This window comes from Pimephales promelas, chromosome 17 (genome assembly GCF_988280905.1).
Source record: "Pimephales promelas chromosome 17, fPimPro1.hap1.1, whole genome shotgun sequence".
NCBI classification, from domain to species: Eukaryota; Metazoa; Chordata; class Actinopteri; order Cypriniformes; family Leuciscidae; genus Pimephales; species Pimephales promelas.
Genome location: NC_142785.1, coordinates 4,719,434 through 4,743,491, shown reverse-complemented (window position 1 = coordinate 4,743,491; position 24,058 = coordinate 4,719,434). Strand labels below are relative to the sequence as shown.

The 24,058-nt window shown below is 40.2% G+C and overlaps 1 protein-coding gene across 1 annotated transcript; it reads left to right on the top strand.

The window, feature by feature from the left end:
- Positions 1 to 284: 284 nt before the first annotated feature.
- Positions 285 to 22,594, top strand: LOC120470364 (chaperone Ric-8A). The gene is made up of 13 exons (XM_039659904.2): positions 285 to 368; positions 548 to 595; positions 5,218 to 5,235; positions 7,781 to 7,867; positions 7,962 to 8,536; positions 10,045 to 10,180; positions 10,527 to 10,715; positions 10,873 to 10,967; positions 15,290 to 15,440; positions 16,235 to 16,330; positions 16,426 to 16,570; positions 21,395 to 21,674; positions 21,748 to 22,594. The coding sequence occupies exons 1-13, from the start codon at positions 285 to 287 to the stop codon at positions 21,875 to 21,877; spliced, it is 2,034 nt and encodes a 677-aa protein (XP_039515838.2). The 3' UTR covers positions 21,878 to 22,594.
- Positions 22,595 to 24,058: the final 1,464 nt, after the last annotated feature.

Genomic DNA, 24,058 nt, shown 5'->3' with positions numbered 1-24,058 from the left:
AAACTGTTTTAATTATTCTTATTTCTTGTGATTATTTTTATTTCTTTTATGTAAAGCACTTTGAATTACCATTGTGTATGAAACGTGCTATATAAATAAACTTTCCTTGCTTAAACATTTCTTTGTTTGGGATTTTTCAAACCCCTAAAATTGTGTTTATTTTCTAGTTTAAATCACAGATTCTTCATGTGTTCTCGGATTTCTGGACCTCGTCCTTGCCTCTTTTTTTTGGAGAATGTTTTAATATTCGTGCATGTGCGTGCATTTGTGTTTATCTTGCAGCGATGAATGTGGAGAGGATTATTGAGTTTATCAGAGAGGACGATCAGAAAGGACTCAAGGCAGAACTACAGCAATTTAATCGAGAGGTACTAACAATTAACTGTGATTATGTTCAGTCTAGTGGCTTCAAAACCACTGTATTAATAACATTTGCTCTGACAATACATGTCATTATAAAACAATCCACTTTGCACAAGTTGTGCACTCAAAGCTCACATTTTATGTAATTGCTCATTTCTAATTGCTCTCTCTCTCTCTCTCCTAGTACGCACAGTGCTTCTTCTATGATTTGGAACAGCGGGAGAGAAGAAAAGTAAGGGATATCTGAGTGATATTCGACACTACACACACTCACAGGAAAGAACAATGAGGTCTCTTTATATATTTAAATAAAATAAACAGAAACCAGTAGCAATGTCTTTAAAGGTACACTATGTCAACAACATTTAAACAATGAGTCAATACATCATCAGTCCTTCTTAAACATGTTTTTGTCTTACCCTGATTCACTATGCTAAGCCTATTATAAGTGATGGTTTTTGTTGTGTGGCTGGGCATGAGGTTAGTTGTCACAACGAGTAAGAAAGGTTGACATGAGCTGTGTTTCCACCTAAATTATCCAACGCATTCTCATCCTAGGGCATCATATAGTGACGTTTTTGACATTTCGTCTAAATCCAACGCAAATGGCACCCTTTAGCGTCAAAATAACACGCACAGAGCTTTGTTCGGTCTGGGGTAGTGTAAGATCATTCACACTATGATTAGGCAAATAGTCTTGTAGAGATGGAACTCTGGATTGTTTAGATAGGCCTTAAAGACTGGTGACTTCGGTGAGAGAGTAAGGGCTCGGAGAGTTACATCCGAAACTTTAATATGCTGGGCACATAAATAACATGTACATGGATGTTTGTATATGTGTGTGTGGTCTGAAACAAAGGATAATAGTACAAATTACGCAAAATGATATTACAGTCATTGTTAAATTGCTACAGATATTTTCATACTGAACAGAAGATCAACAATCAACAATTTACAAGCAATTCCACAATTATAATAGCATGTCAAATAACTGTAAAATGGCAACAGATTAACATTTTAAATGTTAATATGACAACACATTATAACACTGTATGAGGAACTAGCACGTTAGCTTTCTGACATCGAATAACATTTCTGACAGAGTATCGAATAACATTATCTTGTGCACATACAACTTGCAAGATTAATATACCATTATAATAATATAAACAACATTATTATAGTGCACATTTCTACAGGAAATAAGAAATAAACTCACTTTTCTGCACGAACGCACACAGCTTTGAAGTTTGACATGCTCATCGTGACCCAGCGCGTGCGGTGTATAAAGTGCATGATCTTAAAGGGGACGTTATCAGTAAAGTGAAAGACATGTGCCCTCTAGTGCTGAAACATGAAAATGCAGTTAAAGGGATAGACTTTCCTACAAGTCTGGTGACGTACTGTCGGACTTTGCGCTACTTTACAGTTCCTGCTGGATTTCATGCTCTGAATTTAGGCTTAATAAAGACTGAACCTCGTCGTCAGTCCATCGGTTGTATTTTTCAAACTCCATTGTTGATTTAACTGTTACTGCAACAGATGTTGGTTGAAATAAAATGTTGCGTGGAGTCAACCAATCAAAATGCAGCATGAACTCAACCAATCAGCATGTTCGGTGCCCAAGTCCCACCTCTGAAAGTTCCTGAACTTTAAAAAAAAAAAAGTACGGTCTCGCAAGCTAGGACTCTGAGGGGGGAATATTTACCCAGAACTTCATGCATTCCTGCAGGGGAAACACACCGAGTACACACCAAAGTCCCCAGTTCTTGGAGAATGTTCCTGCGGTGGAAACGCGGCTATGGTTGACAGGCTAAATCTTGAACCTCCCTTTTGGATCTCTTGAACCTCTTGGATCACCCATTTTAAAAACTCGCCGAACAGAGGAGAGTCTGCTGGCAAACAGAGAAAGCAACAGAGCTTGTAATAAAACAAAAATCAACAATGGCTTGGGTTTGCGGATTTGAAATGTTATAAAAGCAAAGGTGGCGTTTTTATAACTCAACAGGTGAAAATTAGCCTGAAATTGAGAATGAGACGTGGTCTGGAAATCACATGTTCATTTTCTCGTATTTGAGGCGTGGTTTACGAATGCCCAGAGCTGTATTATTGGGTGCTACGAATGTCTATCAAACGGGCTCATAGCAAATCGAATCAACAGTGTTGTAGTCGAGACCAGCTCACTCGAGTCCGAGTTGAGACCGAGACCAAAGGGAGTCGAGTCCGGGTCGAGACCAAGACCAGAGAGAGTCAGGTCTGAGTCGAGACCGAGACCATATAGAGGATCGAGTCCGAGTCGAGACCGAGACCAAAGAGAGTCTGGTCCGAGGCAAGACCAGAGAGGTTGGATAACCTAAGGTTGGGTCTCAAACCAGACTTAAAGATATATTCAAGAATATGTCCAATATTTGGTGGTAACAATAAAATTAGCACCATACTCAAACAGTAAACCAAATGGAATCATGTACACTGTAATGGTAAAAAGGCCACATAGTGGTGTAAAGGTAATTTTATTACAATTATGACTTAAAATTATTACAATCAGTAAGTGCTCTTTCACATAACATTACTGCACACGAATTCTGTGTGGCTCTTATATGCAAACTGAGTTATGGAAGACATTTTCAATATATAGATGAGCTAGAGCCTCCACATCACATCTGACCTGGGTCCTTTCACGTTGACGTTTCAATAAAACAATTTAAAGAAATATTAACATACAGCAATAATCATGACATAATTTGAATGGGACTTGAGTGGACTCGGGAAAAAGTCTGAGTACTAATATGATCGAGTACAAGTCAATTCCGAGTCAAAATGCACACGAGTCCATGACAAGACCGAGACCATTAAAATATGGACTCGAGACCGAGTCTGATACCGTGTCTGAGTCTTGAGTACACAACACTGCGAATCAATTATACCAGATGACGTGTGTAGAGCGACAGAAAATTAGACGAGGAAAAAGACGATGGGTCAGAGATTTAGGAGATTAATGTATACACAAAGGCTGTATCAAAAGGTAACTTCACGTCCCCTGCCACGATGGATCCATAGATATAAACAAACTGCTTCGGTGTCGCATATACGTCGTCATCGTCTTGCCGCTCCCTCCCTGTTCTGTGATTGGTTCACTATCTCAGGTGAAAATTTGGTTCATGGTGTCCAGGCTGCCTATAGCAGCGTGAATAAAATCGTGCTGTGGCAAGGTAGCATGAGGAAACCCAGACTAGATGAATAAGGTATTTTATTTTAAAGATAAATTGACATATGTATAGAGAGTTCACTGTAAAACATTATCTTTTTGTGCAGGGTCATATTCATACACACAGTCAAGCAGAGCCGAAGCACAACCAAAACTGTGTTCTTCCACAAAATGGATGCAGTTTTGTTTTTAAACGCTAGAGGGATGCTAAGTTACATAGTGTACCTTTAAAATGTTCTCAAATTCAGGGATTTCTATGTATGAATTCCCCGAGCAAATGTTCTTCCCCGAGCAAATTGTCTATGTTATGCTATCCACATTTATTTTATAGTTCATGTATTTTATATTTTGATTTCTAATAGATTTTTCCCAAATAAACATCTGAGATTATATTGAATTTACCAAGAAATATTAACTATATGTAATCGTAAACTTTGTGGCATACAATATTTCCCGCATATCCTGAGTTTGCTGATACTGCAGTAGTTGACCTGATCCCAGGCCTGTAGCTTATTAATATTTAGACCATAAGCTCCCTACTAATTCCATTCCAGATAGTAAGTCGGTGTTGATGTGTCTACGTTAATTGCATTGAATTAACATTACAATATTAACGTAATTTTTTACATCCTCAGTAATTGTTGAAACAATGTTGAAATTTCACAAAAGATATATTGAAGAATATTGGTACAAACGTTACGTTATGAATGTTACAAACGTTCTATTACTAGAAATTTAAAAAAAATAAAAAAACAAGTATAAGTAAATAAATCAATGAATAAAATCAGGGATGTTCTGGAAAAACTTCCAGTCACTGCACTGTAAAAATTAATGCACTTTATCTAATCAAAAAAAAAATGTGGCAACAGATTACAAGCAATATTATTAATTAAATTTAAGAATAGAGTTGAGTAACAATTAATCAAATTAATTCCTTAAAAGTTAAACATTTAAAATGAGTAAAACTTACCCAAAAAAGTACATTAAGTCACCATTGTTGTGATCAGTGTTTGTTTTAGGTTTGTTTTAAAATTACGATTTTCTTTACGGTTAACTTCAGAAGTCTTCAATGTTGGCAATATAAATTAAAGATAATATAAAATAATTAATCTTTGACATCTGTCTGTTATTCAGATATATTTTTTTTGGTGTAAACTTTACTCATTTTAAATAGTTAACTTTTAAGGAATAATTTGATCAATTATTACTCAATTCTAATTTGTTCAATTTAATTAATAACATTGCTTGTAATCTGTTGCCACAATTTTACTGATTGTATAAGCATATTCATTTTTACAGTGTGATTGGATGGTTGTGGTTTGCTATTGGTCAGTCTCATGTGAGTGACAGGTTGTCCCGCCCCCGCAATTAAAGGTTATGAGGGCACATAATAAACACTTCAGTATTCCATAAAAAATAGGAATTGCTTAATTTGATTTCATGAAAACTTTAGGGTGAAAACTCAACATTGTGTCTGTATCGCCTTGCTATCTGGGATGTATTTCTCCTTGGTCCTTCAGCTTTGTTACTGCTTGTTAAAACATGCAAACACATAACGCACACTTAGAAAAACATCTTGTCTTACCTTGTGGGTGGTTTTAATGATTCTCATGTTTTTCTGTCTCTTGCTGCTTGTTTAATCTGAAAAGAGGCAGGAGCTGGAAGAGGTATTATTTTCTAAATTCTTGAATTCATTAAGGCTACCAACATACTGATTATTATTAACCCTCTGGTAGTCATTTTAGACAAGGAAACAAAAATTTACTTTATCAAAATTTTGTGGTACTTCAACACACACGCATAAATTGTGGACCTGATTAGAAGGCAAAATAGTCACACTTGTGATCCTCACAGTCCAAACTGAACACATAGTAAATGAACGGGGCATAAAAAACAAAGCTTTTTTTTATAATGTCTAAATATATATCCAAATGCAAAACCTAATAAAAGTTTGTATGTAATTATGCTTGAAAATACTGATAAGGAACCAAGTAACACACAGTCCCATAAGGGGTGAACGTGATTTCACATGTTCCTATGCTTACAACCAGGGATATGTCTTTCTACATCATTTCCCTCTGATTTTAGGGATAAGTTATGGGTAGGGTTCGGTTTTGGGATAGGGTTTCGGAAAGGAATGTTGTTCCAGGATCCAAAAAAAAATTATGTTGATCCAAAAACATTTCTTACTTGGCAAAATCATACTACAGGTCTAGTGGTTACACTATGGTATTACATATGATTTACATAATCATGCCTTACATTGGATTTTATACCTTTACTGTATTTTTAACTTAAACACTCACCGTATTAAAAATCTGAAATAATTGTTCTAATATTTATCATTTAATATAGACATAAATGCTGCATAATTTGAAGGTGAATATTGTCCACCATGAAATACCCGTAAAATACAAAATATTAAAGCATAAATATTATTGAAACAAAATATTGAACATTCATTAAATTAGAAAAAAAATACACTTATTGTCTTCAGTCTGTTTTGACCACCAAGGGTCACAAGTGTGACCCCTAAATAAGGAACAAAGTGCTGCGGGGATTACATAGTAGGCCAAACCCCATGGCGTCAATTATGTTTGAAATAAGGTCCCTGGTGAACACAAGCATTTTATTCTACGATATATAAAATACACCATGTAAAATGAGTTTGCTAACAAGTAGCTAAATCAACCCGGTCTCATCCGAAGACGTCACATAACTGACGTTTTGGGACGTCTTTTGACCATACGTCAATATTCGCCTTTTTAGGGCCCCCTTAAACGTCGGTAGATGAGGTTATGGGATCCTAACTCTACCCCAGACCTAAACTTAACCCTAAACCTAACCCGTCACCTAACTGACGTTAAAGGTAAAGCGTCAGTTGTATGACGGCCCGGGATCGCCATCTACCGACGTTTAAGGGGGCCCTAAAAAGGCGGATATTGACGTATGGTCAAAAAACGTCCCAAGACGTCAGTTATATGACTTTTTGGGATGAGACTGTGTTAGCTAAATGGCACTACAGAGGTTGTCAGACATTAAACTATATCACATCGAACAGGTAAAATCATCTAAGGCGCTTTCAAGTCTCGTTGTGTTAAAGGAGTAGTTCGCTTTAAAAAAAAAAACTTTTGCTGACAATTTACTCACAAGATGTCCAAGTCTTTCTTTCTTCAGTCGAAAAGTAATGAAGGTTTTTGATGAAAACATTTCAGCATTTTTCTCCATATAATGGACTTCAATGGTAACCAAACGGTTCGAGGTCCAAAAGACACTTTCAGTGCAAACTTCAAACTGTCAAAGGGTCTGATCAAGCGAAACGATCGCTCATTTAATAAAAAAATAACAAAGTTTAAGTTTTATAAGCTCAAATGCTCGCCTTGCTCTGTTCTGTGATGCACGTTCGTGTCGTCACTCTCCTGTTCGAACTCGTCCATCAAAATGAACAAATCTTTTTTCGTGTCATTTGGTTCATTCAAGGAAAGAAATAAACGAATTGACTCGGGGAAAGATTTGTTCAAACTTTTTTTTTAAATGAGCGATCGTTTCACTAGATCAGACCCTTATTCATCGTCTGGAATCGTTTAAAGCCTTTTGAACAGTTTGCACTGAAACTGTCTTTTGGACCTTGAACCGTTTGGTTCCCATTGAAGTCCATTATATGGAGAAAAATGCTGTTATGTTTTCATCAAGAACTTTAATTTCTTTTCGACTGAAGAAAGAAAGACATGGACATCTTGGATGACATGGGGGTGAGTAAATGATCAGCAAAAGTTTCTTTAAAAGTGAACTACTCCTTTAATAATCACAAAAGCAATTGCGAGTTATAAACTGTGATTGTGAGGAAAAGTCAAAATTCATAAAATTCACATTATCCTGATGAACAAAATGTGTATAAGCTTTTGTTAGTCACAGACCTTTTATTCTTCAATAATTCAAAAGCCAATCCAATAGGATATTTGTCGAGGGATTTGTCGTTGGCCTACAGAATACGTTTGCAGCACTCTACCAGGGGGTTAAAGTTGTCATGTACAATTTCTGGATCACTTGCACCACCAAAACTAATCACTGTTATATCTTAATCTCTGTTGGCCTGCCATGTAACAACAACAAAAAAAAAACTCCCACAAATTGAATGCATGATTCACAGCATACTCAAAATGGTTCATTCCTATAATAGTTTTTTTTTTTTTGGGGGGGGGGTCACCGCAGTTCAGAAAGAATAAAGTGCGGGATTATGTGTCAGACTCGGATTCAGACTACGATGAGTCCAGTGACCCAGACGTCATATTGAGACAGGTAACCTTGGCTTTTATAAATAAATACAAACGTAAACCATTCTTAAAAACACCATAAGCCTTTGTTCGTTTGCATTTCCCTCTCTTGCCCTCAGGCTCTGGCTACAGTTCTGATCAGGTTCCTCCAGACTGAACCGCAAGGGCGTTTGCTGAAAGAGTGTCTGAGATCCCTACGAATCCTCTCGAGGGACAAAAAGGTTTTGGGACCTCTCATCACTGACAGAGCACTGCTCACTCTAGCCCACCTGGGCGGCATCAGCAATGCACCTATTCCAGAAGAAGACACCGACAGTGATGTTGACCCCTACGATGACGTCATTTTGTCCATTTCCGAGAGCAAATTAGGCCGAGCAGATGAGGATGATAACGGTGGTGAGGAAGACGAGGGTTCTTTGGCTGTAACCAGTGATGCGGTCTGGAGCAATTGGTGTGGTGATCGCAAGGCTAGCACGTTTTCAAACATCAGCCTCGTACCTTCTCGCAGGAGGAGCAGCGTTTATAAAGCTCTCTCACCTGGTAAAAGAGACAGCAGAGGAAGCGTTGGAGGAGCGGAGGAAGAGGAAGAAAAAGATGATGATGATGATGAAGCAACCAGGAAGGAAGTCATGAAAATCTTGTGTAACATTGTTTACAATAGTGCTTGGGCACAAGAGAGAGCCAGTGAACTCAGGTATGAGCCATTTCAACATAATTCAAACTCAAACACATTTTCACACATGAATTGGCACCCCTGAGTCTAGACCTTAAAGGGATAGTTCACTTTGAAATTAATTTTTGGTATGTTTTAGTTTACCTCAAGGGCATCCAAGATGTAGGTGTCTTTGTTTCCGCAGTAGTTTCAATTTTGATTTTTTTTAGGTCAAACCGTTCTTGTCTGTCATTGGAGGTCTATGGTCACCACCTCAAAGAGCATGCACAGAGAAGTCCAAATTAAACATGATTTAATGACTCGTAAATGTAAGTACACATTGATGGCCTAAGACACGAAACGAGCGGTTTGTGTGAGAAAACCAACAGTATTTATATCGTTTTTACCTCTTGTAATCACAGCCACGTCCAAGTGATCTGAGGGCGCGGGAGCTTCGGTCTGCACAAGCGTCGGAGGTGTTGTTTTGCGTGGGTTCGTCACTCATTGATTACACAGAGATTTCAGATGTGTTACCCTTCATTTGTGAAGATCTAAACATATTTATGTTTCGATAAGACGATTTCGATATATCAACAGACAACATTGATTTTTTCAGATCACTTCCACCGCTTTGGACGTGGCTGTGATTACACAAGGTAAAACGATATAAATATTGTTCGTTTTCTCACACAAACCGCTCGTTTCGTGTCTTAGGCCATCAATGTGTACTTACATTTACGAGTCATTAAATCATGTTTAATTTGGGCTTCTCTGTGCATGCTCTTTGAGGTGGTGACCATAGACCTCCATTATATGATTGACAGACAAGAACGGTTTGACCTAAAAATATCAAAATTGAAACTACTGCGGAAACAAAGACACCTGCATCTTGGATGCCCTTGAGGTAAGCTAAAACATACCAAAAATGTATTTCAAAGTGAACTATCCCTTTAAATTCTTTGAAAGTCTTTGGGATGGAGTAGACTGTACAGAGATAAATGTTATTTCCATGAAGAGGTGCATACATTTGTGAAGAGCTTGTATTGACAACAAAGAGTCAATCCCTCTGTAAAGTAAAGTCTCCTCCAGCCCATCCCAAAGACTTTCATTGAGTTTAAAATCTGGACTAATGAGTGAAAATGATTATTCATGCTCCCTCCCAATCATTCTTTTACAATTTGAGACTGATGAATCTTGACATTTTTAATCTTGGAATGTGGCCATGATGTCTTGGTTGTTTAAGAAACGAAAAGCTTCACACTCCATTAAGTAGGGTTAGAAGAATGAACTTCATCTCCAGAGTTGCTCTGAGACTCACTTCACCAGCATTTCACCATTTCATTTTAGAAAAACTCTCACACAGTAACTCAATGGGCCCTACTTGTGCTTACCAGGGAAAGCTTGACCCCTCGGTTAAAATTCATTGTGAAAATTGAATACATTTCTGCTACTAAAGTGTTTTTGGGAGCACTGTATTCACTGAAACTAAATATATTTGCATGTCATGTGCTTTTTTTCTTTTCTCTCCCACTACTGTTCGTGTTCTTCAGTCTCCTCTGTGGTCTGACAGAAAAGCTAAGTAAAGAGTTTCAGTCTGCATCTTCCCCTTGTGGCCAATTTTACACTCTCCGGTTCATGTTTTTACTGACGGCGCTGAGACCTGAACTCAGAGCACAGCTGAAACAAGTATCTACTTTTCTCCTTCTATTATTTGCATTTTTAAAAATTATTAAAAAAAATAAGTATAAATAATTTTTTTTCGTATCAAATGCTAACATTCAAAAGTTTGAGGCCAGTGAGATTTTTTTTTCCAGCATTAAATGGATCAAAAATGGTGTTGCAGAAACTATCCATTTCAAATAAATACTAATCTTTCACAATATTACTGTTTTTAATTCATTTTTGATCAAATAAATGCTCACAAGATATCATACTGAGCTCAAACTTTTGAATGGTAGTATAAACTGCTGTGTATTGACCGACGGCCACATTGCAATCTACATATTGTATTGGCGTTTTGGGTGATTTTTAGAAGGGAGGAGTGTCGCTGTTGACCACAGTGCTGGAGATGTGTTTAGCAGTTCAGTGGAAGGAACAGTATGAGGTCATGCTGGATCCTGCAGCGCCTCCTGTGAGTGTGGAGGCCTCACAGCAGGCTCAGGAGGCTCTGAAGATCCTTTTTAATATCACACACAGCACACACACTCAAGAACCTGAAGAGGTGGGTATATGCAGACAAAATCACACTCATGCTCACTCACCTCCCTTACAAACAATGTGATGTATCAGATTGTAGTAATACTGTAGTAAACCCACATTGCAGTGAATAAACTGATATAAATTGTTAACATCAAGGTTCATATTATGTCTACCACCAGGAAGCTGCATCTCTCTATCGCCACCTGGCTGCAGTTTTGCGTTACTGTCTGATGGTGTCCTGTGAGGAGGAAGAAGCTACAGATGAATTAAAAGGGTTAGTGTTGATAAATGTTTATATTGCTCTATATTAATATTCTGGGTTGAGGCTGCGGTTCAAATTGCGCTCATTGTTATATTGGTACCGTGACCCGTGACCAGGATGGGAGTGAGATTTATGGGGTGAGGGTAACGGAGGCAAGCAAGTAAGAGCTGGGCAAATAAACCTCACTCCCCTGGCCTCAAGAGGCGGACCGGCGATTGACACTGGAGGCTGCGGTTCAATATTAACCTCACTGTGTGTTTGTCATGTTGTGTGTGTGTTTGTCATGATCTTGTAAATCCTACCAATATATATATATATATATATATATATATATATATATATATTGTGTGACAAACACACACACAACGTGACAAACACCCACACACCCACACACTAAGTGAAATATAATAGAAAACAGTATTAAAATAGAATAAAAATAAGACTCCAAAATAATTATACAATAATAATTACAATAATTTAAATAAAATATTTATTTTAAATTGTAATCCTATTTTATAATAGTACTGTTTTTACTGTATTTTTTTTATAAAATGTTATTAAAAAAATGCAGCCTTGGTGAGCATATTATTATTATTATTATTAATAATAATAATAATCAAGCAACAACAAAAAAAGCTAATTGAAATAAATAACATAAAATATTTATTTTAAATTGTAATAATATTTCTCAGTATTGTTGGTTTTGACTTTATACGACTAAAAAAACTTGAACGGTAGTGTATGTTACCAATAATTTTATTTAATTGTATTTATTGTGTATTTTTAATAATTTTTATGTGTTCTATGTGTTTTTATTTATTTAGTAAAACTTGGAGCATTTAATTCTAAAGGTCATGACATTAAAAAAGGCATTAAGCCCACACACGGTGTGCAGGCAATAATTATAATACTATTAATAAAGAGAACATATTAATTTGACTGACAGATGCGCGATTGCCTTCCTTTAGTAACACCTGCATCGTATCAGTTCGTGAAAGCTATTGAAAATGAGGAATTAGTTTTTTCTTTTTTCAAAGTATTTCTCTCTCATATCTATAAATTGACCAGTGTGTGCCTCAAGTGTCACAGTGAGCACAGGCTCTTCCTTCTTCTGAAAGCCATGTGCATCTGTGTCTGCTTTTCTCCTCATCTTCACTCATATGAATTATGTAATGCATAAACTTCTCAAAAGGACAATATTTTATTTTATTTTCGGTTTAACCCTTGTGCATCAATTAAAAAAGTTACACAGGTGCATAGTGGACAAAAATGTCTTTGTCAAAAAACTGTCATAAACATTTGAAGCTTGGGGGCAGAGATGTAAGTTTGGTCTCATTTTTAAAGGAACACTCCGACTTTTTGGGACTTTAGCCTATTCACCTTACCCCCCAGAGTTAGATAAGTCCATACATACCTTTTTCATCTCCGTGCGTGCTATAAGTCTGTTTGACGCACCCACCGCTAGCCTAGCTTAGCACAAAGACTGGATGTGAATGGTTGCAGCTTTCATACTAATCCAAATGAGTGACAAAATAACGCAAACGCTTTCCTATTTACATGTTGTGGTTTGTATAGTCACAGAGTGTGCAAATATCAAGGCAATATGAGACACAGACATCTTTTAACCGTATAAATACTATATTTTCTGAAGGCGAAGCACTGCTACTTGGGCAGTGATAACAATCACCTGAGACGCACCGTGGTGAGGAGCAGAGAGTTCGCCTTAGTGTTGGAGTAAAGAGTCAGCAATTACTATAGAAAAGCATAGTTTATCATGGGTGTTTGCTTTATTGTATGAGCTGTGACAATAAACAGGGGAGACCAGGTAATACAGTACCATGTTTCATTGATTTCCAACCAAAAACGCACCCAGATTTATAAATATCACATGAATAAATAATTATTATTACAGGAATCAATATATTTTAAATGCAATTTATTAGCTGAACCAAATGTATTCAACAGTATATAATATACAGTAAAATCGCATTACTATAGGATAGAATAAGGGGAAAGTAATAGCACAAATTGTTTTTGCACAATGAACTCACAGCCTATCGTACCCTTTTGCACGCTCAAGTTCGTTATTTCCATGGTGATTTCAAATTTAGGCTACTAGGCGCGCCGCGCGCAGGGTGCAAGTTCAACGCGGTGAACGCGCTCGTTTTTTTTCCAAGCGCGTCCGCACCGCATCAAGATAAAAACATATTCATACCCTAATCATATAATAGTGTCACTAACGTTACATTAGCTCTGGCTAATGGCACTGTTACAGTAGGTCATCTAAAAACATAACGGAACACTTACCTCAGCCGCAGGTGATCCACTTGTCCTGTCTGTGCTATCGATGGGATAGCCGTATCCTTCAGCACATTATGGTCCGTGTGGCAAATTTTCCAAAATAGTCGTTCCATTTTTTCAAAATAGTCGTCCATTGAAATGTACCGAGCAAACATAATGTCCCTTAATCTATAAGGTGTGTTTGGATCAATATCCAGAGTAAGTTAGCCATTTCTTCATCCAGTCAGCGTTTTTAGTTGGAATTCTGTGAAACATGGTATTACCTCCCAGTGTTGTAGTCGAGACCACCTCACTCGAGTCCGAGTCGAGACCGAGACCAGAGAGAGTCGAGTCCGAGTCAAGACCGAGTCCATAGAGAGTCGAGTCCGAGTCGAGTCCGAGACCAGAGACGGTCGAGTCCGAGTCGAGACCAGTGAGGGTTGATTACCTAATTTACTTTTATTTACTTAGAGAAATCCTTTTTTTTTTTTTTTTACTGAATTTACTTAGAGTTTAAAAAATATGATCAGTTTAGGGTAAAAAGGCCTCATAGTAGGTGGTGTTAAAAGTAATTTTATTACAATTTGTCATGCACAGTTGCACACTAGAAAATCACCAATCACTGGGCGTGTCAATCAATTTAAAGAAATATTTTATTAACATACATTAATAATCATGAAAAATATTTTGAATTGAACTCGAGTGGACTCGGGAATAAGTCCGAGTCCTAAAAAAAAAATGCACACGAGTCCATGACATGACCAAGACCATTAAAATATGGTCTCGAGACCGAGTCCGAGTCTCGAGTACTACAACCCTGTTACCTCCCCTGTTTACTGTCGCAGCTATTTACAATAGAGCGAAAACCCATGACTCTAAACTACGCTTTTACTATTTATAAATTGCTGACTCTGTTACCCAAACACTGAGCGAACTCTCCGCTCCTCACCACGGCGTGTCTCCGCCGGTGATGCGGTTATCACTCCGTCAAAGTAGCAGTGCTTCGCCTTCAGAGAATAGTTCCCAGGTTTTATACGGTTAAAAGATGTCTGTGACTCATTTGACTTTGTTATTTGTACATTCTGTGACTATACAAATCACAACATGTAAATAGGAAAATGTTTGCGTTATTTTGCCACTAATTTGGATTAGTATGAAAGCTGCAACCAGTCACATCCAGTCTTTGTGCTAAGCTAGGCTAGTGGTGGGTGCGTCAAACAGACTTATAGCACGCACGGAGATGAAAAAGGTATGTATGGACTTATCTAACTCTGGGGGGTAAGATATATATTTTATGAAACAAGTTGAACTCTAAAACTGCTAGAAAATCAAATATCTAAATAAGTTGTGTTCCCAATTTGAGGTTGGTGTCTCCACTGGTGCACACAGAGATTGGATTTGCTGTTGAGTTTTTCTCACACACATATTTTTTTTAAAATCACACATCAACCTCACTCTGACATTCAAACCAACACACTCACACACTTATTGTTGCATAATTTACCCAATTGGCTCTATAATATGCCAAAGCAGAAAACAAAACAAAAAAATAATAATAATAATAAAGCGAGTGTTTGCTTTGTAGGCCAAACCTGAAAAATGTACTTACCTGAAATGTTTTATTTGTAAAAATGTAAATTTTGAAGCCTTGCCACAGAATGAAAGCCTCTTACAAAAAGACTGCATCAGTTAAATGACCCGGGATTAAAAATGTCAGTTTTAATGGGTTTCAATGGGGACATTTGGTCCAAAAGGTGCAGAGAGGAACTATTTTGTGGTGCAAAATAGATTTTCTTTAAAGGAAATGGTGATGAAATAGCAAAATTCCAATAAAAATACACACCTGTGCCAAATTTCATGCAGTTAGCAGCATTAGCACAGGCAAAGTGATGACCATAAGGATGCACAAGGGTTAAATAGCCAACATTTATAGACTAATTTACGTAAAATACAAGCTTTTACAGACTGATGTTGTTTTAAATAATCAACAGTATTGAACATTGAATTAAAACAGAACAGATTTTAGCATGACATCACATCTGTCTTTCTCTCAGGCATGCAGTGAACATGCTGTCGGCTCTCCCGTTGAGTTGTCTAGACGTTCTGGTGTCTGTGCCTCTGGCTCCAGACTCACACCAGATGAACGGAGTCAACATGGACTGTGTGCAAAGCCTACTCGTGTACATGGAGAGAAAACTGGAGCAGGTAAAAACAGGGTGAAAGAAAGAAATAAGGAAAGAACAGAAAGATGGAGACAACAGAGAAAGGGATATCATGAATCATATTGTCCTTGATATTTTGAGATTTAGGGCCAGATTTACTAACAGGCACTACTGAAAAACAACTGTCAGGATTTACTAAAGATAAGACACGCAGTGAGTGAAATATTAGCACTGACAGGGTTATTTTTACGGCTGACCTTATTTGTGGGAGTTTCCCTTTCAGACACAACATATATGAGAGTATTTAAATGAATCATGCAAGGTGATTTACTAAGGATTGCGTTCGTCAGTTTCTTGGTATTTTTTTGCCATTGTTTAAGGGCATTAGTCATTATGGAAACGATCCAGCTGTGTATGTGTTCTTTAATTTACGGTAATTATCCTGTGAAAACAACTTTCGGAACTTAAAACTCCTAAACTGTGTCGTGAAAAGCAGCAGTTAGGGAGAAATAAGTCTATTTAATGTCTTTAAGAGCCTTCCAAAAGTCAGTCACCACTAAAATATTAGCAATTCACGGTGACGTTCAAAGAAAAAAAGGTCTCTTCTGCACACCAAGGCTGCATTTATTTGATCGAAAAAATGGTAAAATATTATTACGGTTTAAAATATTAAAATAGTTTATATATATATATAGGGTCAGAGAGGGTGGAAGAAGGGAGAAGGGAATAAATAATCTTTAAAAGTGGATTAAACAAACTATATGATCTGACTCGCATATATTTTAGCATGACATGTGCAACGATGGCTTTTCTAACGCAGTGGTGTTTTACATGCAGGGTGAAAAGGTCAAAGAGAGACTGACCCCTGTGCTGAACTTGCTGAGCGAGTGCTCCAGAGGTCACAGAGACACGAGACGCTACCTTAGACAACAGGCACGACTGCTGTTTTACGTTATCATGAGGCAAAATTGTCTAATAAAACACTTGCATTGTTTTATATCAAACTGCATGTTTTCTCACGAGTACAGATTCTGCCTCCGTTAAGAGATGCCAGCACTAAACCTGAGAAGGGCAACACCTTGAGGAATCGTCTGGTTAGACTGATGACCAACCTGGACACTGAGCTCAAACACTGCGCTGCCGACCTGCTCTTCGTGCTTTGCAAAGAGAACGGTACCGCACTCAAACTGCACGCCAAATTACCACAAAAACAGATTGAACAAATACAATGCAACACAAAATGTAAAAACCGAAATAACAAAACAACCCTGTTTTCTATCAAGTATGATGACAGTATAGACATACGAATTATTATGATTTTTAAAAATAAATATTAAAGGTGCCCTCTGGGATAAAAAATCAAATCATACACCATATTCCATACCAGATGGCGGCAGTATACCTCCAGAAAAATACCTCCGCGGCCGCGTGCACTCATGTCTTTAACCCTTATGCTGCATTAGGGACATTTTTGGTCTTTTGCAGTTTAATTTCTTTGACCATTTTGGCTGTTTTAATGCAAATGGTATGAAATTTGGCAAAATTGTGACTTTTTGGATACATGTAAAAAATGTGATCCCATTTTGCAAAATATGTATAACACACACTGTGTAGATCAAATAGTAACACTCAGCACCGTAAAGACCAAAAATGGCCCATTGAAACCCATTAAAACGTTGTTTAAATCTGAGGCTGTCAGTAATACATGAAACATGATTTTTGCACAAACATCCTTTCATTTTGAAGCAAAAGCATTATATTTGCATTATATAGTGTATTCCACCAGATGACGTCACTACATATTTATTCCCTATGGGTGGAAATGCACCTTATTTTAGGCAATAGGCAATGTTTAATAGGTGGCCATTTTTGGTCTCTAACGCGCTAAGTGGGATTTTTTGCAAAGTGGGACTGTGATAATCCAAATCTAAAGTTTTCTCTTTGCATTTAGTTTATTGAAAATAATTGAATTTTTGTGTTTTTTCCTCTTATACAAATCGATGGTTTCGCAAACAAAACTGGTAATTAAAGGGTTAAAATCCTGAAATTGAATACATTTTTGGTAGTTATGATGAGGACTGATGCTGGTTAAAAGATTTAACTTGGTAAATGTTACGATGCTAGTGCTGTTGCAAGAAGGATAAGGCTGTGGATCCATGTGCAGCACACGCTTTATTTACAAACTCAACAACATACTGGACTCAGGAGCATGAACAACCAACACCGCCGTTAACAGATCACATAAGACAAGAACTCACCAAGGCAGGGTAGAAACACAGGGCTTAAATAATGAGGGACAAACAAGCTAAACCAGATAACGAGGGGGGCGTGAGAAATAATAAACACCTGGGATAATTAATAGACAGGGGACAACTGATAACAAAATAACAAGACACAAAACCTACATTATCACATAGCCCCTCCCCTATGGGCGGCTCCTGACGCCCATAAAAACAAAAAAAAGTTCAGGTGGGCGGTGAAGCGGAGGCGGTCCGGGGGAGGGACGGAGGGCCAGGCCCGTGCAGGGGAACCGGGCAAGGATATAGCCCAGGCGGGCCTGGACCGCAGAGCGTGGTCGGAGCAGGACGAGCTGAAGTCCAGGGCGGAGCAGGACGAGGCGAAGGCCAGGACGGAGCAGGACGAGGCGAAGGCCAGGGCGGAGCAGGACGAGGCGAAGGCCAGGGCGGAGCAGGACGAGGCGACGGCCAGGGCGGAGCAGGACGAGGCGACGGCCAGGGCGGAGCAGGACCAGGTGACGGCCAGGGCGGAGCAGGATCAGGCGACGGCCAGGGCGGAGCAAGACGAGCTGAAGTCCAAGGCGGAGCAGGACGAAGCGACGGCCAGGGCGGAGCAGGATCAGGCGACGGCCAGGGCGGAGCAAGACCAGGCGACGGCCAGGACGGAGCAGGATCAGGCGACGGCCAGGGCGGAGCAAGACGAGCTGAAGTCCAAGGCGGAGCAGGACGAGCTGAAGTCCAGGGCGGAGCAGGACGAGGCGAAGGCCAGGGCGGAGCAGGACGAGGCGAAGTCCAAGGCCACATTGCCTCCATGACCCTCACAGGATACCTGCTGCCCCCTCCCAAAAAATACTTGGGAAAATCCACAGAAAAAGCCTCCCGGAGCTTGAAGGCCGCAGGCAAGGCGAGGCGCAGAGACGGGACAGGCAGGGCGAGGCGCAGAGGTGGGACCGGCAAGGCGAGGCGCAGAGGCGGGGCCGGCAGGGCGAGGCGCAGAGGCGGGGCCGGCAGGGCGAGGCGCAGAGGCGGGGCCGGCAGGGCGAGGCGCAGAGGCGGGGCCGGCAGGGCGAGGCGCAGAGGCGGGGCCGGCAGGGCGAGGCGCAGAGGCGGGGCCGGCAGGGCGAGGCGCAGAGGCGGGGCCGGCAGGGCGAGGCGCAGAGGTGGGACCGGCAAGGCGAGGCGCAGAGGCGGGGCCGGCAGGGCGAGGCGCAGAGGCGGGGCCGGCAGGGCGAGGCGCAGAGGCGGGGCCGGCAGGGCGAGGCGCAGAGGCGGGGCCGGCAGGGCGAGGCGCAGAGGCGGGGCCGGCAGGGCGAGGCGCAGAGGCGGGGCCGGCAGGGCGAGGAGTCCTGGTACACTCACCAGAGCCTGGCGAGCCGAACGAGTCCTCCTTCTCCTTCTGCGGCGGCGCGTCACAGGGCTAGACACGCTCACTGGACTCAATGGTTCTCTCACTGGACTCAATGGTTCGCTCACTGGACTCAATGGTTCGCTCACTGGACTCAATGGTTCGCTCACTGGACTCAATGACTCACTCACAGGACTGACGTGAATCGTGTGCTCGGCTGGGCTGACGTGAAGCGCAGACCCTTGAAGCTTGCTCTCCTCCACGCACACAGTAAACGCAGAGCCGCTCTTCAACAGCGCCAGGTCGATGTAACATTCTAAAGACCCGTGCGGATCTGGATCGGGCATCAAAGACCGGAGTGGTTCTTCTAATCCCCCACGGAAGAATATCTTCAAACATTGGGTGTTCATGTGCGCGAGATGAGCCAGTTCAATAAACTCCGCTACATACTGTTCAATAGTCCGACTCTCCTGATGAAGACGGAGAATCTGGATATCTGGACTCCGGGAAAGCATGGCTGCTGGATCACGATATGGTGAGTTCTTCTGTTACGATGCTAGTGCTGTTGCAAGAAGGATAAGGCTGTGGATCCATGTGCAGCACACGCTTTATTTACAAACTCAACAACATACTGGACTCAGGAGCATGAACAACCAACACCGCCGTTAACAGATCACATAAGACAAGAACTCACCAAGGCAGGGTAGAAACACAGGGCTTAAATAATGAGGGACAAACAAGCTAAACCAGATAACGAGGGGGGCGTGAGAAATAATAAACACCTGGGATAATTAATAGACAGGGGACAACTGATAACAAAATAACAAGACACAAAACCTACATTATCACAGTAAAAGTGGAAAATAATAATAATATATAATATTTTAGGCAATGTTTAATATGTGGCCATTTTTGGTCCTTAATGCACTCAACGGTGTTAAAAATCTAATGCAGCACAAGGGTTAAACAACACGGGCGAGCGGGTCTCCCTCGCGCATATTAATCAGTAAAAACTAATAGTAAAAGGTTGGAAGACCGCAGTTTCACGTGGATCATTTGGAGCTTTTCAGAGATTAGAGACTAAATGAACAACATCTCAATACTAAATTATAAAGGCCGTCTCATAGACAAGCCGGTGCATTTCAACGATATGGGAAAATTAAAGCCAAGGCATTTTTAGTTTATGGTATTCGTTTTGTTCATGTTACATTTTTATCATTAGTTTGAATAAATTTGACAGACAGTATTCCCTGATGTGGACCAAGCTAGCGTCTTTCAGAGCTGCCAACTCTCACAAATTCACCGTGAGACACACAACTTTTCACACACTCTCACGCCACATCCATTTGTCATGCACAGAAAAGGACACGGAGACCGATCTCAGCTCTCAGATTCTGTTCATTTTATTACGCAATTCAAACAATGCAGTTTTGGCGCTTGCAAATGTTAGACGACAGATCCCTAGCGCACGTGAACCGATCATCTCCACTAGCTAATGGTAAAAGAACACGAACACTGTTGAAAGATATGTTACAACTTACCAGAATGGAGGTTCCTCATGCATAATATTGACCAATCATTTATTTAACTCATCCCTGAACTGAAATTTAGTAGCGGGCTGTATTTCCACATGACATGACATCAGGTTCAAGTACACACAAGAAGCCGGCGCGAGCGCGACTTACTCGTGTTACTGCAGTTTGGCTGGTGGTAACGTTGCCCGCCCGCATACCGCCTCCCGTGGCCGAAACTGGTATTACGACACCTGCCGGGCCGGGGCTAATAATTTAATCAGTGTTTAATTTAATCAGAATCAGTGTGTTGCGATTGGTCAACCGCTTCAAGCGTGTTTGGGATGGGAATGTCACGTCCCTTCCCATAACCGGCGGCAGTTGAAACACACTAACTCAAGCGGGCCACGCCCCTTTAATTAATGTTTACCTTGGCTGGGTAATATTTAAATGAGGAATATTGTGACGTGTTCGTTCCCAGTGGAAAACTCAAGACTATAACGAAGGCGTTCCATGGAGTTCAGAAAAACATGACACTGAGATAGGAGGCATTTTCAACTTCAACTCCACAAAAGCATGAATCTACTATTACTTCCTTAAGTCCTAAAGATAACGTAGTGGGTGGGACTGACAGAAACTGGCGAATCTAATTTGACTTTTCGTTTTGACAAGTGTATGATGATTGCAACTAAAAGGAGAGAAAAAACTAGGAAACTGTCTGCAACTGACCATGGAACTTGCATTCAATAGCTAAATGTATACATTTATAGTGTGATAAGACGTTTATTATTATTATTGTTTTTTTATTACACTTTTCCATTCATCTATTTCCATTTCAACCACTCTATACCTATGAGTTTTACCCCCAAGACCTAATATGCAGAGTTTTTCTTGGATATTTCAGTGAGACGTTTCATCAAGTACACTGGATATGGGAACGCTGCTGGGCTTCTGGCCACTAGAGGCTTGCTAGGAGGTCAAAGATCACATGCCTCCTCATCAGGCACACGGTACTCTAGCGACTCTGACTCCGACACCGAGGAGTACCGGCAGGTTAAAGACCGCGTGAACCCAGTGACGGGACAGGTGGAAGAGGAGCAGCCTGATCCCATGGAGGGAATGACAGAGGATGAGAAAGAGGAGGAAGCTCACCGGCTCATCAGTCTTTTTAACAAACTCTCAAAGTAAGGAACTTAAACCACTTATCAAAACATTGTACACACTGCTCTAACAACACTCACACCTTTTCCTAAACAGGGACAATGTGATTCAGCCAATGGGATTGAACCAAGCGGGTCAGCTGGTGCCACTGTCAGAGCTCAGGGACCTCTCAATGGAGGAGAGGGAATCAGAGGAAGAACACGATGACCTGGAGAACGTGGAGTAGATCGGCATGGATGTGGTGACCATAATCGTATACTTATAACTTAAAATAATTAGTCTTAACATTTTAACAGCTTAAACATAAAGAACATACCCTTAAATTTCACTTGAATATATCTAGTTAAGACACTTGAATGAATTAATACACCAATAGAACATATACGTGGTGCACCTTTTAACACAATACCCAGGACAATTTCCAAATGACATTTGCTTACATTCACAGACATCTTTTAAGCCATCACCTCTCTTACAAGCTCTTCAGACACTCATAAAAGTAAAGTTTGGAGGGGATGTTTCATTGAGGACTGTTGCACTGCAGCTGTCTTCGAGCCAAGTTTCATTTAAAAACATAAAGTCCAGGTTGTGTGTGGTTATTAAGTCGTGGACTAGAAGTGATTTATTTTTAAGTGAGCTGATGTTTAAAAGTGCTAATTTAACAGTCTTACTTTTTGTCCCCACAGCAATCTTAGTTTGGCATGGGATAGGCACCAGATTAGATGGCTTTGCTGTACGGCTTTGTAGATTTTCTATCATGTAATTGAACAGCAATAGAGAAAGATTCGGGCACACAGGGTTTGCGCTTGTTTTGTAAACATTTACGAAAGTTACTGTTATCATAGCGGGGACCCGGCACATATTACTGACAGCTGATATCAGTTGTTTTTGGTTCACCTCGAGAAGATAGAGGAGGGTGTGAGCCCTGGCGCTGTGGCAGAGGCTGAAGAGCTCTCACTGGAGGAGGGGGAGGAGGAGGGGCTGGGTGCGGCCTGCCGTTTTTTGGTTGAATCTGTTTGTTCCTCTTGCTGGGAGTGGCCCACTGATGAATGTCTGAACTTTCAGTCTTTTAAGTGTTTCAAAAAGTTCATTGAAATCCTTCTGATTGCTCTTTATGAATATAATTTTTGATTTGTCGATTTGCCGTCTTATGTTTCATCGGAATGTTCTGAAGTTCCCTATTTACATCAGAAATTTTTATTTACGGCAGTACGTTGTTGTATCCTTGCTAATAATGTTTCTGATTATGGTTTTTCTGCTCGATCTTGAGCTCCAGTTAGCATCAGTGTTAGCTACTGGCTGATTCAGTCTATGTTCGATCACATTCAGGGATTCCTCCTTCATTAAAGGGATACTCCACTTTTTTTTTTGGAAATAGACTTATTTTAGCACTCCCCCTGAGTTAAACAATTGGGTTTTACCGTTTTCGAATGTATTCAGCCGATTTTTTTTATATTTAGAAGAATATCAGTAACTAGACAGTTTCTGCTCTCATTGACTTCCATAGTATATTTTTTTCCTACTATGGAAGTCAATGAGACCAGAAATTGTCTGGTTACTGATATTCTTCTAAATTTCAGAAAATCAGCTGAATGGATTTGAAAACGGTAAAACTCAACTGTTTAACTCTGGGGGAGTGGTAAAATAAGCCTATTTCCAAAAAAAAAAGTAGAGTATCCCTTTAATACTTCAGATCTGTTTTCAAGATGTACAGGCAGTGGTAGGGGACCAGTGTTTGCAATTCTTGTCAGAGCCGTATTTGGGGTAGAGGATGCTACTGAAGCAATATGTGATGCTCGTGACAATCTGATGTCTCGAGTGCTTTTGGGTCTCACACCCTGTTTGTGCCATTGATTTGTAAGTTGATCGGCTTATTTCTCTACACTCAGTATGGCCTGTACTGGAGCATTAGATTCATGGGACTCACCAGCTGTATGCTGAGGGCGTCCATGACGAAGCTCTGTCTGGTTTGGTGGTCCCCACAAGTAACTTTGTTTCAAGAACTGCAATCCTTTGTAAAAGTCTCTGGCAATTAGTGCAGCAGGAGGCATTTTCTCTTATCCTTTTGAATGTAGGCAGTTGTGTTTTCCCTTCCCCGGAATGTAATCTTTCAGTGGGAGGCTAGTCAGAGAAAAGAATTCAGCTTTTTTGGAGTAATCAAGCTGTGCTGATTTGCTGAAGTTCAAATTAGGTGATAAAAGGAGATAAAATATAAAAGCGATAGAGCGATGAAAATATAAAAGCAATAGAGCAAAGTGCGGAGCAGTAAGCAAGAGCGTCCGAACAGTAGCCGAGCAGGAAGCGAGTACCATGCTCGTTAAATGTTTTATCTTCTGAGACTAGAATCAGTGTAATGTAAGTTAGATGAATCCCTCCTGTGGTCTTTAGTTTTTGTGTAGCGCTGGGT

Bases quoted from the DNA above. Each gene is read 5' to 3' on its own strand.
- LOC120470364 (XM_039659904.2), top strand. From the start codon at position 285: ATGAATGTGGAGAGGATTATTGAGTTTATCAGAGAGGACGATCAGAAA. The intron at 10,968-15,289 runs GTTAGTGTTGAT...TCTTTCTCTCAG, and splicing joins GCTACAGATGAATTAAAAGG to GCATGCAGTGAACATGCTGT. The intron at 15,441-16,234 runs GTAAAAACAGGG...TTTTACATGCAG, and splicing joins TGGAGAGAAAACTGGAGCAG to GGTGAAAAGGTCAAAGAGAG.